The following is a 20,000-nucleotide window of genomic DNA, read 5'->3' as shown; positions in this document are numbered from 1 at the left end:
AAGGTTGTTAAGTTAACAAATATGAAAACATTATCAAAAGAACTTGGGGACTCTAGTGTAAACAAGGATGACAACATCCATAAAAGGGAAGCACTAAAAAGGTTGGACAAACGGACATTAACACTTGTATAGTGTCAGAACTGAATAATCATAATATAAATGTATAAGAGTCAAAGCAAAATTGTAAGTAAATTTGTTGAAAAACTGCTTGATACAGGATAATGTTTATGGACATACTTACATTTTTAGGACTTGATTATAGAGTTGCTTCGCTTATTACATTATACTTTGTTGTCCCACGAATTAATATACCAAAAATCAGATCAATCGGATGGTTGGATCACATGAAAATTTGTTGTTAAAAAAGTAAAAAAATCGACATGTTTAAAATGGATGTACGGACTTTCTGGTAATGATTATAGAGTTGCTACGCTTTCTAAATCGTATCTAGCTACTTAAGAAAACACCATGCACAGTTTTAAATCGATAGGACAATTCTAACATGCCTAAATTAACAAATAAAGGCTATCCATCTCGGACAGACGGACGGACGTACGGACGGACGGATGGACCACTCGTAATTATAGAAAAGCTTTGCTTTTAAAAACTGTGACTTACCTAGCCTGTAAATGACTACCAGAGTGGAAAGGCAGCCTAGGAGCAGGAGCCAGAACCATAGGAATATATAAATTTTCTCATTAACTATATTCAGTGGCAGTATGCAAAGGGCATCATGTTTCTCAACCTAGAAAAAAAATAATTGTTACAAAGAGCTTAGACAATATTAAATAATGCAAAGAGCACCAAAAACATTGAAATTAGGATATTTATTATATTCAGTGGCATTTAGAAAGGGTATCATGTTTCTCAACCTACAAAAATAAAAATTATTACAAAGAGCTTAGACAATAATAAATAATCCAAAGAGTATCAAAAACATTAAAATATGAATATGAACTGTATTTAGAGGCAGTATATAATAAGAATCATCTTTTTCCACCTAGAAAAAAGAAAATGTTACAAAGAGCATAATAATAATAAATGCAAAGAGTGTCAAAAACAATAAAATATGATTGTAAACTATCATATTTTTAACAATGTTACAAAGAGCCTAAATTACAATAATAAAGAGCATCAAAACATCAAAGAGCTAAATGACAATATTAAATAATCCTAATAAAAGCACTAAAACATGATTGTAAACTATCATGTTTTTAACATAGAATTGGCTAGGATTGAGTTAGAAACCTGGTTAAGGTGTCTATAGAAAGGTCTTTACATGCCCCATAAAAACTCGAAACATTTTTGGGTTTTACTACAAGATTTATAGTGTTTAAGACAATTTGTTGATTTTTAATCTCCATGTCAGGAAAAATTCTCCACAAGAGCTAGGATGCGAGCTGTAGTACTCAGGAAGGGTAAGTAGATTCAAAATCCAATATTGTTTTCCCATTGTCATTGCTTAGACATGAATTGGGTAATTTTTTGTTAGTTTTTGACAAAAACTGAAAAATTTATATTGAAAAGAGTAAAGCGATAGGTTTTTTTTAGCACCCTATATTTGTATACTTTTAACTTTTTCATCCTAGAAAAAAAGAAAATATTACAATGAGCTCACATGAAAATATTAGATTATGCAATGAGCATTAAAACATTGACACATAGATTATTAACTATAATCAGAGGATTTAGCATCATGATTTTAAACCTCTAAAATGTAAATTATTGCACATTATTGAAAAATCATTTTAATTGGATTTTAACAGTTTCTTTCAAGATCACAAATGCTAAGCTTCTAGAGCGCAGTAATATGTCAGACATCAAACTAACAATAAAATAGAATGGTTTGGTGGGTACACTCTAAGGAAAGAGTATGATGATTTAACCAATCAAGACTTGGAACACCTTCACAGGAAAGAGTAAACCAGGTAGACCAAAAACAACCTGGAGGAGGGAATTCCTGGACGAACTGAAAGATGAGAATTTATTATCTTTCAGTGATGCCTCTACTGAGGCCCAATTCAAAGAAAAATGGCCTATTGTGTGTGGCCTATGCTCTTGAAAGAAGAGATAAATGGCGATGATGATTATTACAGCTTATTTTAGTTATCAATGTTGGTTAAAATTTACTTTATATCATCCTCAAACTGTTCTGATAACAATATTTGAATCACCGAATATTTTAGGCCACCCAGAAAACATACAGTATACACAAATTCTACATTTTATTAAAAAATTTTCATATTTTTTTTTCTTTTTTTAACAAGTGTCTGAGGTATTTAAACAAGAAAGTATTTTTCTTTTTCTTTCTTATAAGTGACATTATATAAAAGATATTTTTCTGTCTTATGGCTAGGGATAGTAAAGATTTACATTTTTCTCTAAATATAAAAACAACTAGCGGCTTTGCCGCTAGCCTCTAGGAGCTTTGCACCAATGTTTTAAATATACTGCCTAAAAAATGGGGGGAATTATTTTGTTTATTAGGTTAGGGGTGTCCCAACCCCCAAGAATATAGCATAAAACCACCACAGGACCAGAAGATATATCCCGTGAAGATTAGAATACAATAGGTTCAGTGCCACCAAGATCTTAAATTTCAGATGGACAGACAGACAGACATCCTGTTACTTTAGTGTAAGGATTATCCTAAAATGAATAGTTATATCTGGCTGTTTTTACCCCAGATATAGATATTATTATTCCTTTTATCATCATCACATGGTTGAGGATGCTGTCTATGACACTTTAAAGCCTGGTCTAACATCCTAGAATGACTAAGGTGAGCTAAATCTCTCCTTTTCTGTCCAAACAACTTGTGTATTAGGTTAAGTAACATCCAGTAGACAACCTACTCTTTAAATTTCAGCTGGTGTCAATTTTTTCCATAGAGAGATGGGACAATGGGCTGTTTATTACACTAATCCTCAAAGTTTCATAATAGCATTTCTTATTTGTTAACATGACTTTGGAGACTTTTGTGAATTTTGATTGGTTTTATTATTAAGTTAAGTGTTCAAACGTTTCAATCACTAATTGTAATCTACATACGGGGTAATTATGTGTATCAACACAGGAGATTTACATCAATTTATTGGCCATTGTCTTATCCCTTTAGATCCCTGAAAGTGAATATTTGTTACAACTCTAATTTGAAACCAGAGGAGAGTGGAGGTTTAAAGATAAAACAAGATGAGAAAAGTTTTGTGTTTTAGTCTGTGTATGTGTGTGTGTGCATGAGTGTGTGTGTGTGTGTGTGAGTGTGTGTCTATGAGTGTGTGTGTGTGTGTGCATGTGAGTGTGTGTTTGTGTGTGAATGTGTGTATGCACGTGTGTTTTAGTCTCTGTATGTGTGTATGGGAGTGTGTTTGTTTGTGTGTGAATGTGTGTATGCATGTGTGTTTTAGTCTCTGTATGTGTGTGGGTGTGTGTGTGTATGTATGTATGTATGTGTGTGTGTGTGTGTGTATGTATGTATGTATGTGTGTGTGTGTGTGTGTATGTATGTATGTATGTATCTATGTGTGCATGTGTGTGTATATGTGTGTGTGTATGTATGTGTGTGTGTATGTGTGTGTGTGGATCTGAGGGTATAAGGTGGTGTGGATAAAACTAGGGATATAAGGAGATAAGACAATGGCAGATAAATTGATGTACATCCTAAATGATGATATACCAATCTACCCCTTCTGTAGATTAAAATTAGTGGTTGAAACATTTCGACCCTCAACTTAATAAACCAACCAATCAGAATTTAGGCCAACTAATTTGAAAACACTACTATAAAACTTTGGGGACTAGTGTAACAAACAACCCCATGTCCCCTCCCTTCCGGGGGTAAAACTGTGTAGAAGTAGTTGGCTTCTTCTGGTAATCAAGAATAAAATGGAGAAGAAAATCCTTATACTAAAGTAACAGGATGTCTTTGTGTTTGTGTGTCTGTGTGTCTGTACCAAAGGATATTGCTAACCACTGAACCGATCGGGTTCTCCTTAACAGTGTAGATTCTCATGGGTCCCGGGAAGGTTTATAACTATTTTGGGGGAGGGTACCACCACCCTTCCAAGAGAAATCACATAAAAAATCGAATTTTTTTTTTGATATATGTGGGAGACTTCAACGTAACATAAAGAGGTATCTTAACATAAAGAATTATCATAGAGACTTTAACAAACAAAAACATTTGAAGTGCTACTAGAGGCCTCTAGGGGCGTAGCCGCTAGTAGAAGATATTAGAGTAAAACAATAGAGGGGGAAGGGGTTAAATAGCTGTATATCCCCTAACCCCGTGGACCCTGTACCGTCTTTCAATTGGGCTTTGAAAATCAACCAATAGCGGCTGGAATATTAACACAGCCAAGTCGCTACAAAAGAGCAGAAAGAAATTTGCTAGCAGAGGAAAAAGATCCCTAACAGGGGTATCCAGGTAGTTGTCTGGGTTATACATCTATATTTATACATTTATTGGAAGGATTCGACCAGGAAGACAATTCTTATTGGTCAACCTAATCAGAAAGGGGACAATGGACTGTTTATTACACTAGTCCCTAAAGTTTTATAATAACGTTTTCTTATTGATTTGCTTAACATCTTTGGGGACTTTCTTGAATTTTGTGTTCAAATGTTTCAACTACTATTTTTAATCTACAGAAGATGTAATTTTGTGTATCATCACTGCGGATGTACATCAATGTATCGGCCATTGTCTTATCCCTTTAGATCCCTGGTCTAAATTATAGAGCTGCTATGCTTCTAAAAGTTGGTTTTAAACACAAGAATCTAAATGGATAAGACAATGGCCAATAAATTGATGTACATCCCTAATGATGTTACACTAAATTTTAAATTATCCTTTCTGTAGATTTTAATTAGTTGATGAAACGTTTGATCACTACTAAATAAAACAACCAATCAAAATTCACTAAAGTCCTCAAAGTTGTTTAGTCAACGAATAAGAAAACATTATCATAAAACATTGGGGACTAGTGTAACAATCAGCTCATTGTCCCCTTTCTTTCTGATTTAAATAGCATGTTGATTTAAAGCCATTTGACCAAGGAGTCTCCATATGCATATGGTGCATTATTTTCAAATTGGAACACTTTTCTGCACTACCTCTCCGATTTCGATAATACTGTATATTTTAGTCAATTCGGTGTTTCAAGGACAAAAGACAGAGGTCGACCTCTGGAAATTTTAGGTCGACCTAAAGATGCTTTTGAGGTTTGACCGATTTTATAAAGGCATTTGTTAATTGCACTTGTTTAGGTTGACCTACAGAATAAATCGGTCTACCTCTAAAAGTTGTTTGTGAACTGGGCATCAAAGTTCCTGGATGTCTAGATATCTAGCTATCCATGAAGAAAGGTAAAAAAAAACAGAAAAAAATGAAATTTAGTAAATTAAATTGCCTAAATAAAAGTATTTCGATGTGATCTTTTTGTGAATCACCCAACGAACAAAAATATAGTGTATTAAAAAAATTGGAGAGGTAGTGCAGAAAAGTGGTACACTTGGCAAATAATGCACCATATATATTTTATATTAAACAGGAAATTGGGCAATATTTAGGGTTTCTATAATTTGATTTATGGTTTGCATACCAGAGCGAGAGAGGGGAGACAATTGGCTGTTTATTACACTAGTCCTCAAAGTTGTATCATAATGTTTTCTGATATGTTGACTTAACAACTTTGCGGACTTTTATTGAATGTTAATTGGTTCATTCAATAAGTTTAGTGTTCAAACGTTTTAACCACTAATCTTAATCTACATAGAGGGTAATTTTGTGTATCATCATTGGGGATGTACATTAATTTATCGGCTATTGTCTTATCCCTTTAGATCCTTGGCCACATTCACAAATGTTTTATCTGTTTATAAGAATACTAGTGGCTACGCCCCCAAGAGGCCTCTAGGGTCACTTAAGGAGGGGAAGATGAATTCAAGTACTGATTTTTTTATTTTAGATTTTTAAAAAATTGGGGGGGGGGGAGATTTCACTTGGAAGGGTGGTTGTACCCTCCCCCAAAATAGATATAAATCTAGGACCTATAAGAAGCTACTCTGCAAAGGAGCGGTAACCGAGATCCTTTGGTACAGACAGACACACAGACCATAACATAAACTCGGCCTTGCATATAAAAATCCAAATTTTCATATTTTTAAGTATTTTCACTAGTTTCATGAAATGGGAAGAAATTTCAAAACTGATTACTTGGGCATGTAAAGAAACTGTTTAAGTATCTTGATCTTGGGTCGAAAATGATTTGTTTTGTAATCATTTTTGAGAGAGTTATGGTGAAGTACAAATGTTTAATCGGACATATAAAAAACTAACAGACTGTGCAAAAACTGTGCAGGTATTAAGTTAATCGAATTTTTGTTTGGTTCTGTGGTATTCATATTTTTGGCAAGAAGGGAGGGGGGGGGGTTAAGATAGAACCAACTTGAATGTGTAAAGCTTTAGTTAAATAGTTAAAGTGAAAAGTGAGCAACTACTGCTGCTTTGTCAGTAATATGACTTTAAGATACTCTTTAAAGAATTAGCTATAAAAAATAATATATAATAAAATAAAATTAAAAATTTATGTTTTTTGGTGCATTCTAATTCTGAATTAACATTAATGTACATTTGCTTCCAGGGATATAAAGGGATAAGACAATAGCCGAAAAAAATTTATGTACATTCCCAATAATGATACATAAAATTACCCCTTCTGTAGATTACAATTAGTGGCTGAAAGTTTTGGACACTGAACTTAAAAAATCAAAATTCAATAAAATCCCCAAAGTTGTTGAGCCAACGAATATGTAAACGTTATTATAAAACTTTGGGGACTAGTGTAATAAACAGTCCAATGTCCTCTCCCTCCTCTCCTGAGGTTTGCCTCACACAATAAATATTGTTTATTATTTTATCTATGAAATATGTTTTGGATTTTTTATAAATGTGTGTAATTTGTTGTATATTAAGATTGGATCAACTGAAAATTGATTGCCTATTTCTTCCCCAATTTCCAGAGTTGTACAGCAGATAACTCCAGTCATAGGGAAAAGTGATATAATGTATAAACAATTTATACATAAAATATTCAAAATTTCAATTTTTCAAATTTTTTTTTTTTTTGGTAGTTTGAAGCTTTTTTAGCTAGTAGTAAATATTTGAAATAGGATGAGGGTGATATGTACACAATCGGAAATTCAAATTCAGCTCATCTAAGATTCACATTCAGGGAGGGAGGGGACATTGGGCTGTTTATTACACAAGTCCCCAAAGTTTTATAATAACAATTTCTTATTTATTGGCTTAACAACCTTTGGGAATTTTGATTAGTTGGTTTATTTAGTAGATAGTCCAAATGTTTCAAGCACTAATTGTAATCTACGTAATGGCTAATTTTGTGTATCATCATTGAGGATGTACATCAAATTATTGACCATTGTCTTATCCCTTTAGATCTCTAGTTCAATTTAAAGGTGGGTTGGGGGGGGGGGGGGTGAAGTATATGCTTGAATCAAGGGCATGCACATAGTTTTTTTATGAGGGGGGGGGGGGGGTTATACACCCACCATTCTAGAATGGGGGGGGGGGTTAAATAATTAACCCCTCCAAGATTTTTCAATCTATTTTTGCTGAGGGGAAGGGATGGAAAGTATAGACAAAACACCACTTTCTAAAAACAGTGAACACAGTAATAGTGTCTGACTGATTATGACGTAACAAAAAAATTAGCCAATGAGAGGCCACTATAAATTTTACCATAAGTCAATAATGGCCTCTCATTGGCTATTTTTTTTTGTTACGTCATAATCAGTCAGACACTATTACTGTGTTCAAAAACTTTTAGAGGTTTAGACTTACTAAAGGGACCTAAAGGGATAAGACACTGGCCGATAAATTAATGTACATCCCAAATATTTATACACAAAATTAACCCCTTCTTAAGATTAAAATTAGTAGTTGAATCATCATCTTATTGGCTCAATCAATCAAAATTCACTAAAGTCCCCAAAGCCTTTTTTAGCCCCTGTAGAAAAAACCTAACCTGCAGGGGGGGGGGGGGGGTGAGACTTGTTTTTCTTAGCTTATATGTAAGATATTATATATGAAACATCCATGGCGGTCGGACTGTTTTTAGCAGGTTTTTGGCTATTTTTATATATTTCCACAAATTGTTAAATATTTAATTTGATTTTGTAAGAACATTCTATTTTACTGTTTTTCCTCCAATTTTTGTAAAATTTTATTTCACATTATTTACACTGCTATTACAACTTTCTTATTTATGTATTAGGTGTAAGTGTGTGTGTGTGTGTGTGTGTGTATGTGTGTATGTATGTGTATGTGTGTGTGAGTGTGTATGTGATGACATGTCCGCTAATATCTCAAAAATGACCACAATTTTCATGGAAGTTTCGTAATATTTGATTTTGTTTAAAATCTTTAGGAATTTCATACAAAGGTTGTTAAAAAATATATCTATCAATCAGATAACAAAGGATCTTGCTAACTGATGAACCGATAAGGTTCTCCTTTACAGTGAAGCTTCTAATAGGTCTAGGAAAGGTTTATGACTATATGGAATATGTACACCATAATGAAAAATTGGCGCGAAAATCCGACATGTTAGGAATACATCGCAAAATCCGCCATGTTGATTTAAACAAGCAAAGGGGAGAAATGTTTATATATGTATGTATAATTACCTCTCCGCTGACACCAAACTTGTGGAAGGTACACTTTGTCATTCTGGGAATGTGTACACCATAATGAAAAATTGGCGCGAAAAACCGACATGTTAGAAATACATCGCAAAATCCGCCATGTTGTTTTACACAAAAATGGTGGGAAATATTATTACCTCTCCGCTGACACCAAACTTGTGGAAGGTACACTTTGTCATTCTGGGGAACACATATACCATGGGGTCCAGTCTGTCCTCCTACAGCCCCACACACACACACGTTTTTGGCGCGAAATATTGACCACATGTTTCTTAGTTTTGGCGCGAAATTATAACCATGTGTTATATTTTTGGCGCGCAATTTTCACCACACGAGGGTGCATTTTTGGCGCAATATATTGTCCACATGCTTTTTAGTTTTGGCCCAAAATTTTAATCAAGGATTTCCTTGCAAAGGTCGTGCAATAAAAGGGTTGATTGTCTTTAATTGGATGATTGGGACCAATTTGAATATGAAAACTAAAGGTAGGGAAAAAAAACATCTTTTAAGGGTTAAACCATTTTTAACAACTTTAATTTTTGTGTATTCTATCAAACTATCTATCTGTTTATCTAAATATCTATTTTCAGCCTTTTTGCTAATGAGATTATAAATGTATAAATATAGATGTATAATCTAGACAAATACCTGCCCCAAAAGGCAGAGACCCTTTTTGTCTGCTAGCAAATTGTTTTATTGTTTTTTTTGTAAGGACCCGGCTGTGTTTATATTTCAAAGCTATCAGCTGATTTTAAAGACCCAATACAAGAGGGGAGAGAGAGAGTTACATACCCCTCTATTCTTTTACTCTAATAATGAGATTTTAATTTGATTTTTTTAAATTTAGAGATAGAAGTTATGTTAATATGTATAACTACAAAAAAAATAATAATATTGGAACACAAGTAAAATCAATCTTTTGTGTATTATACTATACTAGCGGCTTCGCCCCTAGCCTCTAGGGGCTTTGCCACAAGAGGAAATTAAAAAAAAATTAATTACTACTGGTGCTGCCGCCAGTAGTTTTCTGTGAACTAACTTCCCCATAAGAAAGAAAAAATTGTGAAAAAAATAGTTACCCTACGCAAGAAAAAAAAATTAAGGGGGGGATTTTTTTATTTTTGGGGGGAGTTGGGGGTGTCACAACCCCCAATAAAATAGCCTAAAACCACTACAGGACCAGTAGGTATATTCCCTGAAGAGTAGAATCCAATCAGTTTAGTGGTTACCGAGATCTTAAGCTTCAGACGGACAGACATCAAGCTACTTTGTATTATAAAGATAGTGATTTTAATGTTAGGTGAAAAACTGTCTTATAATTTCTCCAAATGTATTATTGTAATATAAAAAAAAATTAATAAGAATGACAACATTCATAAGAAGCGAAGCACAAATTCTATTATGAAAAAAGACAAACGGACAAAGAGAGTTACAGAGCAGATTATCTGTAATCATAACAAAGTGAAAGAGAGAGAATATTTCAAAACTTAAAATCACGAAACCTACACAAAAAATAAGGTTTATGTATTTAAAGTATTTAAAACGAAAATACATATACATGTGCTTCTATATTGGGGAGCTCTAGCCCCACTGGGCCTTCTATCTGTTCGAGATACCACTAACCCCTTCTGGATCTCCCTATTGTTACCTAACCCAAACTAAGTTAAACATAAAAGTTTGCTTGTGGTCCCATTAAAGTATGAGAAAACTGTCTTAGGCTTATGTTGTCTTAAGAGATGTTTTTTTCAACCTTTGTTCAATATTCTAATAATAGAATTAATTTACTAAAAGCCATGAGAACTTGAAAATTTGAACAATTTTCCCTGTAGAAATTTTCCCTGTTTGTCGCGATTTCTGTAGAGTTCTTTTTTTGTGAGGTCCTTTTATGAAAATAGAAAAAAATAATTAAACACTTAAATTGTTTTATGGATTAGGGACTAAAATTTTAGACATTTTGTTTTTTTCATACTTTTTGCCTTTTAGGGGTTATGAAAGCAAGAGATGGGGGGGAATTGCCCTAATTCTCTAATAAGTTTAAACTTTAGGAAAGTTTTGAGCCTGGGAAAATTTGTCACAATGAAAATTTGTCCAATGGGGAAATCAATTTTTGATTCTGCTTGGTAAATTTGTCATAAAGATAATTCATATATTATGGGAAATTTTTTAAGGCAAAATTTGCCAAAATGAGAATTTGTTCATTTTGGAAAAATTTGTCATTTTAAGATTTTGTCCCATAAGGGAAAATTTGTCCCAATAAGATTATGTCCAAGAAGGGAAAATTTGTCATGAGAAAAATGTTGTGTGTGGGTGCATTCCTGATCTCGTTCTGCAAAAGCTATAACTTCCAGGCCGAAGGTGAGGAAGGCACCGTTGAAAAATCTGTCCATCAAAAACATTTGGCCTAAAAAAAGGATGTATATATAGTTTTTATTGAAATGACTATTTGAAAAGCTCTTTATAGTGCCTATGAAAAAATGAAAGGCTGATACACAGACTAAATTAACAATTGAAGGCCAGTATACATTTTAATTGCACTTGCAACCTACTATTTTTGAAGACAGATATTAATAACTGCCTGTATATAAAGATAAGGCAAATATTATTGGGAATGTTACCACAGCCATTTTGATACAAAAGAGCAAAAAGAAAGTTGCTAGCAGACAAAAAAAAGGTTCCAAACAGGAGGATCCAGGTAGTATTCTTTAAGTAATACATCTAAATTTAGAGATTTCATGTATGACTGTACGTACATGAAATATTTCTAGTGCAGACAAAGTGAATTATAGAGTAGCTTAACAACTAGGGTTGGGCCGGATACTTTTTTGGCTGGATACCAGATTTTTAATGCCAGATATCCGGTTCCAGCCGGATATCTGGCCAACGTTTGATATCCGTCAAAATTCAGCCGGATATCATGTAACCGGATAGTTTTAATATCCAGTATCCAGCCGGATGTAGAAAATAACCAGATATCCGGCCAGATAACCGGTCAGACTGGATATCCGGCCCAACCCTATTAACAACTGAAAGCAAATAAAGACCTACCACAGACATTTAAAAGAGCTAGAAGTTCACAGAAGAAGTATCTGTAGGCCCACCAATTGTGGTTCTTCAGGTTGTCATACAGATAGTCCAATAACAACTTCTTTTTCTGCTTCTTTTCAACCTAGAAAAACGACAAAAAATCACGAAACCTTTCTTGAATATCTTTCCTTATCCAAGCATAGTTTGATTAACAACAACTAAAAATCATGAAACCTTTCTTGTGCATTTATCCCTTACTCAAGCATTGTTTAATTAACAACAACTAAAAATCACGAAACCTTTCTTTTGCATTTATCTCATAACCATCTTCTCAACCATAACAACAAAAATCACGAAACCTTTCTAGTGCATTTATCCCCTACCCTAACAAAGAATCTTGTTAGAGCCTTTCTCATTTTTTGTATCATGACAAACTGACGGACAAAGTAAATTACATACTCAATGCTCAATCTTGATAAAAAAAAGCAGCTGTCTAAATCTAATAGCAGCGGAGTATATCATGTTTACGCCATAAAATTACAGACAGATATATATACAAAGTGAATTATAAAGTAGCTTTGCTACAAAAAAATTGTGTTTAGGGTTTGAATCCATCTAGAATTTTATAAATTTTGAAATTTCTAAAAATATCTCAACAGTCTAATTTTACTATAAAAAGGACAAATTTTTTTGACAAATTTTTCACATACACACACACACAACCACACACACACCCACACATACACACACACATACACACACATATACAGACACACACATACATACACACACACACACACACATACTCATACATACATACACACACACACACACACTTACACACAAACACACACTCACAAATAACCACACATACACATATATACACACACATATATATACATACACAACACATACACACACACACACACACACACACACACACACACACACACACACACACACACACACATATATATGCCCTAATGTTATTAAGTCTAACGTTATTATATGTTCTTTAGAGAATTCTCCATATATATAAAAATATCAGAGTTGCTGCATAAGTACTCAAACTATTTTCCAGTATCGCATCGAAACCGATTAATATCTGGTGGATTAGAACCGGTTCTTAGCCATACGAAAAAACTATGTCTAACATTGTATTATATCCAGCTTTCTATGAATATAAAAATGTAGAATCATAAGATTATTAATTTAATAATTACAATTTTACATTCTATATCCGCAGAAAGCAGTTTACAATATGATGAAAGAAATAATTATTCCAGTATCGCATGGAAACCGATTAATATCTGGTGGATTAGAACCGGTTCTTAGCCATACTGTAAAATTATGTATAGCATCGTATTATATCCAGTTTTGTACAATATAAAAATGTACAATCATAAGATTAAAGCCATCTCCGGGCTACAAAAATGGTTTTGATCTTATATTTGTACATTTTTATATTCATTGAAGACTGGATATAATACGATGCTACACATAATTTTTTCGTATGAGAATAGTTATTTCTCGTATCGTATTATAAACGGCTTTCCGCGGATATAGAATGTACAATTATAAGATTAAAACCAGTTTTTTTAGGCCCGAGGTGCCGAAGACACGGGCTAAAAAAACTGGTTTTAATATTTTGATTGTACATTTTTATATTCTTAGAAAGCCGTTTATAATACGATGCTATACATAATTTTTTTCGTATGGCATAGAACAGGTTCTAATTCACCAGATATTAATCAGTTTTGAAGCGATACAGTAATAGTTATTTCTCGCATCGTATTATAAACGGCTTTCCGCGGATATAGTTTTTTTTTGCTCGTGCCTTCGGCACCTCCGGGCTACAAAAATGGTTTTCATCTTATAATTGTACATTTTTATATTCATTGAAGACTGGATATAATAAGATGCTATACATAACTTTTTCGTATAGAACAGGTTCTAATCCACCAGATATTAATCAGTTTTGAAGTGATACAGTAATAGTTATTTCTATTATAAACCGCTTTCCGCGAATATAGAATGTACAATTATAAGATTAAAACCAGTTTTTTAGGCCCGAGGTGCCGAAGACACGGGCTAAAAAAACTGGTTTTAATATTTTGATTGTACATTTTTATATTCGTAGAAAGCCGTTTATAATACGATACTAGACATAGTTTTTTTTGTATGGCTGAGAACCGGTTCCTATCCACCAGATTTGAATAAATACGAGAAAATATATTCTTTCATTTCTAAGCTGCCATTATTTTTTTTTTTGGGGGGGGGGAGGAAAGAGGATTTATAATCTTGGATATCTTGAAAATTTACTTTGACATTAAAAAACACAATATGTATACTCTTCATTATGTTATAGTTGGGTGGATAGAAAATTTTTTCCCATATTGTTTCAAAACCTATTAATATCCAGTGGATGAGAACTGGTTCTCAGACGTACTGAAAAATTATGTCTAGCATTGTATTGTATTTAAAAATGTACAATCATAAGATTAAAACCAGTTTTTTTAGCCCGTGCCTTTAGCATCTCGGGGCTAAAAAAAAACCTATTTTTAATCATATAATTGTACATTTTTATATCTGTGGAGAGCTGTTTATAATACGATGCGATAAATAACTATTTATTATTTCAATGCAAAACAAGGATGTCAACAAACAAACAAATACTGTCAGTTCTTCAAACTGAGTTCAAAGAGTTCCTCACAAAAAATTGCAGCTTTTTTTCCAAGGACAGCTCAAAATTGGGGTTAATTTATTTCCCTGTAATGTTTTTATTTTCTGTTCTTTTTTTTTGGGGGGGGGGTTGTAATACTAGCTACAATTTTAAAATAAAAATATTTATAATTCTCACATCTAATGGACAACAAAGCCTTTTGATTGCATTAGAATTGTTTGCCCTACCCTACCAAATATGTTAAAAGCCTTTAAGAGCATTTTTATTTGATTTAAAAAAAAAATTTATTGTCAGATTTTCTAATATTTTAAGATAATATATTATTATCTATCTATCTATCTATCTATCTATCTATCTATCTATCTATCTATCTATCTATCTATCTATCTATATATCTATCTATCTATCTATCTATCTATCTATCTATCTATCTATCTATCTATACCTCTGACACAACTCCGACATCTAGATCCATCATGAGAGCTGTGATCTTGCCGGCCTCCCAATTTTTCCACAACCAACGAGGTATGTAGAATAGAACACTCTGAAATTGAGTTATTATCAACCAATAGTAAAACTTCATTTTGTCACGTGACTAAAAAATCAGCCAATAGTAGGGCACCACAACCAACGAACACCCGGAAGTTTAGTTCAGTATTTGAACGCTAGAGATCTCTTATGGATCAGTTTTTTTTTATTAAAACTTAATTAGAAATATTAAAATTATATTATGTATTATCATAGAGGCGATTTAAAAAAAAAAACATTTATTAAGTCTTTTGGTTTAAGGCATATGGTTTTATCAATTCCCATTAAGATTTTAAATGTTTTTAAATGTTTTAGAAAAAAATGTTCGAACAAAAAAGATAAAAATCTTCGAATTTTCATCATAAATTTTTACAAGATTTTCTGAATCCACCAATGAAAACATCTTTCCTGTGATCCATGATCAACCAATAGTAAAGCTTCATTTTGTCACGTGACAAAATATCAACCAATAGTAAAGCTTCATTTTGTCACGTGACTAAAAAATCAGCCAATAGTAGGGCACCACAACCAACGAACACCCGGAAGTTTAGTTCAGTATTTGAACGCTAGAGATCTCTTATGGATCAGTTTTATTAAAACCTTATTGGAAATATTAAAACTCTTCTATGTATTATTTTAGGAACCTTTTTAAAAATACATCTAATAAGTCATTTGGTTTAAGGCATATGGTTTTAGCAATTCCCATTAAAATTATTAAAATTAAAAAAACAGAGATTTTAAATGTTATAGAAAAAATGTTCGAACGAAAAAGAAAAAAATCCACCAATAAAAACACCAATAATATGGCTTTATTTTGTCACGTGACTAAAAATCAGCCAATAGCATAGCTTTATTTTGTCACATGACTAAAAATCAACCTACCTGGAAGAACAATGTGAATCCAACCCACTGGTAGTAGGTGACATATCTTCTCTCCTCCTCATTGTCATGAGCAGATGTGATGACCCCCGGGTGCGCCACCTCTCTTCCAACATGCAATGAAAGTGCCCTGGAATAAAATCTACAATTAATATTGACCAATAGCAGAGCTTCATTTTGTCATGTGACATAAATCAGCCAATAGTAGGGCTTTATTATGTCATGTGACATAAATCAGCCAATAGAAGGGCTATATTTTGTCAAAGTATAAACAATCAGCCAATAGTATGACTTTATTTTGTCACGTGGCCAAAATCTGTCCCAACATGGAATAAAAAAATCTCTCCCAACATGCAATGAAAGAGCCCTGGAATAAAAATTTGGAGCTTGAGCCATCTAGCGGAGAGATTTGAACTATTTTTTGTTATCTCACTCTTTCTCCCACAATGCCTATCAAATAGAGAACCATCTTATTTTTGATCAAATTCGAAAATAAAGAAGAGGGGGGGGGGGTCATGAAAGTGGTCAGGAAGAACAGCGATCTAAGGGGACAAAACAATAGCCAATAAATTGATGTACATCACAAATCATGATACATAAAATTATACCTTCTGCAGATTAAACTAAGTGATTGAACACTCAATTGAATGAACTAATCAATCAAAATTCATTAGTATCCTCAAAGTTGTTAAGCCAACGAATAAGATAATGTTATTATAAAACTTTGAAGACTAGTGTAATAAAAAGCCCATTGTCTTCTCTCTCTCTCTCTGGCTTGAGGAAGGGCTGAAAAGTGTCATGTGTGACGTCATAGATACATGTCTAAATCCATCTCTTTTTTGGAATATTTCTTTCCCTCATCTCATCCCTCATTTATAGATGTAGTTTTATGACACACATGACACTTTCTAGCGCTTCAGCTTGAGCCTTCTAGCAGGGAGATTTGAACTATCTAATTCTTTCTGCGCTTTTTCTCAAAGTACCTGTCGAGTTAAAAAAAAAACCTAGCACTTTTTCTTTTGTAAAATTTGAAATAATGGAGTGGGGAAAGGTTAATTTCCAGCTGTGGCTAACAAATAATAGTTATTTCGCGTGTCGTATTATAAACGGCTTTCCGCGGATATAGAATGTACAATTATAAGATTAAAACTAGTTTTTTTAGCCCCGAGGTGCCGGAGGCACTGGCTAAAATAACTGGTTTTAATCTTATGATTGTACATTTCTATATTCGTAGAAAACTGGATATAATACGATGCTAGACATAGTTTTTTCGTATGGATGAGAACCGGTTCCTATCCACCGGATTCGAATGAATACGAGAAATTAATTTAAAATATATTTGTTAATTAGAGCTGTTTTTTCATGATTTTGTGGGGCAATAGTAAAGACGACTTTTTCATCTGCAACCCAAATATAATTTTAGATTTATTTCGCCTGGGTTAGTTTTTTCTATGCCCATCTTTTTCCTATGACTAACTAATAGGGAGGGGGGGATATTAACCCTGAGGGCATAATACAGTATAACTTATATTCAGGGATCTAAAGGGATAAGACAATGGATGATAAATTAATGTACAGGACCCAATGATGTTCATCAATATTACTCCTGGTTTGAACCAAAAAATAAAGTACCTAATATATTTTAGTAAATAAATGAAGGAGCATATAAAACTTTGGGGACCATTCTAATTTACAGTCCAATGTCCCCTCCCTCCCTGGATATCTATGTGTCTCTGATGTTTTGGAAAAGAGAGGGACATTGGGCTGTTTATTACACTAGTCCCAAAAGATTTATTAAAATTTTTCTTATTCATTGGTTCAACAAATTTGGGGACTTTTATTTAATTTTGATGTTACATTGTAACACTAATTGTAATCTACAGAAGAGGTGATTTTGTGTATCATCATTGGGGATGTACATGAATTTATTGGGCATTGTCTTATCTCTTTAAATCCCTGCTCTGATGTTCTCATGTCTGTCTTTTTGTCTGTCTGTCTGTCTGACTGTATCTCTGTCTGTCTGTCTGTCTGTCTGTCTGTCTGTTTGTCTGTCTATTTGTCTGTCCATCTGTCTGACTGTATCTCTGTCTGTCTGTCTATTTGTCTGTCTGTATGTCTGTATGTTTGTCTGTCTATTTGTCTGTCTATTTGTCTGTCTGTATGTATGTCTGTCTGTTTGTCTGTCTGTGTGTCAGTCTGTCTATTTGTCTGTCTATTTGTCTGTCTGTTTGTTTGTCTGTTTGTCTGTCAGTTTGTCTGTCAGTTTGTCTGTCTGTTTGTCTGTCTGTTTGTCTGTCTATTTGTCTGTCTGTCTGTCTGACTGTATCTCTGTTTGTCTGTCTATTTGTCTGTCTTTTTGGCTCTCTGCTTGTCTGTCTGTCTATTTGTCTGTCTATATGTCTGTCAATTTGTCTGTCTGTTAGTCTGTCTGTCTATTTCTCTGTCTGTTTGTCTGTATGTTTGTCTGTCTGTCTTTCTGTCTGTTTGTCTGTCTGTTTGTCTGTCTGTCTTATCCCTATGTCTCCCTGCTCTGATGTTCTCATGTCATGTATAGAAGACACGAATATACAAATTTGGTGTTTTCATCACACAGCTAAAATAACACAGGGATCTAAAGGGATAAGACAATGGGAAGATATATTGATGTACATCCCCAATGATGACACACAAAATCAGACACTCAAGTTTATGAAACAACCAATCAAATTTGGATTAAAGTACCCAAATTTGTTGAGCCAACCAATAAGAAAACGTTATTATACAACTTTGGGGACTAGTGTATTTAACAGCCCATTGCCCTCTCTCTGATACATTACAGTAGCAAATGAAATTGGTTGTTTATTACACTAGTCCCCAAAGTTTCATAACAACGTTTTCCCATTCATTGGCTTAACTGCTTTGGGGACTTTTAATTAATTTTGATTGGTTGGTTAATTAAGTGAGCTTCAACCACTAATTGTAATCTAAGGGATAATTTTGTGTATCATCATTAAAGATGTACATACTGGCCATTGTCTTATCCCTTTAGATCCCTGTTTTTTGTTTGCATTATCGGGAAAACACTTCTCTTTTGATAAGAGTTGGTAGAATTCCATTTTCTCTTCATACATCAACTCCCCCCCTCCCCCAATGTTTGATCAAAGTAAGGTACCCAAAGTTTTATAACAGGAAGGGTGCTGAGGTACCCGAAGTTTTATTGATTTGGTTAGTTCATTATCAAGTTAAATATCTAAACATTTCAACCACTAGTTCCCAAAGTTTTATTCATTGGCTTAACAACTTTGGGGACTTATAATTAATTTTAGTTAATCAAAAGTTTCAACCACTAATTTCAATCTACAGAAGGGGTAACTTTTTATATCATCATTGTGGATGTACAACAATTTATAGGTCATTGTCTTATCCTTTTAGATCTTTTTATACTGGGGGGGGGGGGGGGGGTAACTGAAGATTATGGGATTTTTGTTGTTGTTGTTTTGAATAACTAATAGAGATTGAGTGAGACACTTATACATAGACACACACTCACACACACATACACACACACACACATATATATACACACACACATACACACACACACAAACACACACACACATATACATAAAAACACAGCCAGGGATTATAGACAAACCAGAAGCGTGCAGAAATGAAAAATTTTTTTGTCTGTCTGTTTGTCTGTCTGTTTGTCTGTCTATTTGTCTGTCTGTTTGTCTGTCTGTTTGTCTTTATGTTTTTTTTAGTATGTTTGACTGTCTGTGTGTCTTTCTATTTGTCTGTCTATTTGTTTGTCTGTCTGTTTGTCAGCCTGTTTTTCTGTCTCTATGTCTGTCTCTTTGTCTATCTGTTTGTCTAACTGTTTGTCTGTCTGTTTGTCTGTCTGTTTCTCTGTCTGTTTGTCTGTCTGTTTGTCTGTCTGTTTGTCTGTCTGTTTGTCTGTCTGTTTGTCTGTCTATTTGTCTGTCTGTATGTCTGTCTATTTGTCTGTCTGTTTGTCTGTCTGTCTATTTGTCTGTCGGTTTGTTTGTCTGTCTGTTTGTCTGTTTGTTTGTCTGTCTGTTTGTCTGTCTGTTTGTCTGTCTGTAGTTTACCTTGGTATTGTATATGTGCTGTGGATCCAACAATACAGGTCAAATACATCGTCAGGTATGTCCTAGAT

The 20,000-nt window shown here is 33.6% G+C and overlaps 1 protein-coding gene across 4 annotated transcripts in view; it reads right to left on the bottom strand.

The window, feature by feature from the left end:
* The window catches only part of LOC145307573 (innexin shaking-B-like), a 64,738-nt gene that overhangs the window by 3,757 nt on the left and 40,981 nt on the right, over nucleotides 1-20,000 (bottom strand). For all 4 annotated transcript variants that reach the window (XM_080150027.1, XM_080150028.1, XM_080150029.1 and 1 more), the window contains 7 exons: nucleotides 19,933-19,994; nucleotides 15,845-15,971; nucleotides 14,880-14,978; nucleotides 11,773-11,893; nucleotides 11,045-11,128; nucleotides 8,865-8,947; nucleotides 619-745 (listed from right to left, as the gene is read on the bottom strand). In XM_080150027.1, the coding sequence (XP_080006153.1) occupies nucleotides 619-745; nucleotides 8,865-8,947; nucleotides 11,045-11,128; nucleotides 11,773-11,893; nucleotides 14,880-14,978; nucleotides 15,845-15,971; nucleotides 19,933-19,994 (703 nt within the window). The remainder of the gene's footprint in view (nucleotides 1-618; nucleotides 746-8,864; nucleotides 8,948-11,044; nucleotides 11,129-11,772; nucleotides 11,894-14,879; nucleotides 14,979-15,844; nucleotides 15,972-19,932; nucleotides 19,995-20,000) is intronic.

This window comes from Acartia tonsa, chromosome 15 (genome assembly GCF_053477335.1).
Source record: "Acartia tonsa isolate MP-2025a chromosome 15, ASM5347733v1, whole genome shotgun sequence".
In the NCBI taxonomy this organism is placed as follows: domain Eukaryota; kingdom Metazoa; phylum Arthropoda; class Copepoda; order Calanoida; family Acartiidae; genus Acartia; species Acartia tonsa.
This window is presented reverse-complemented; position numbering and strand designations above follow the sequence as displayed.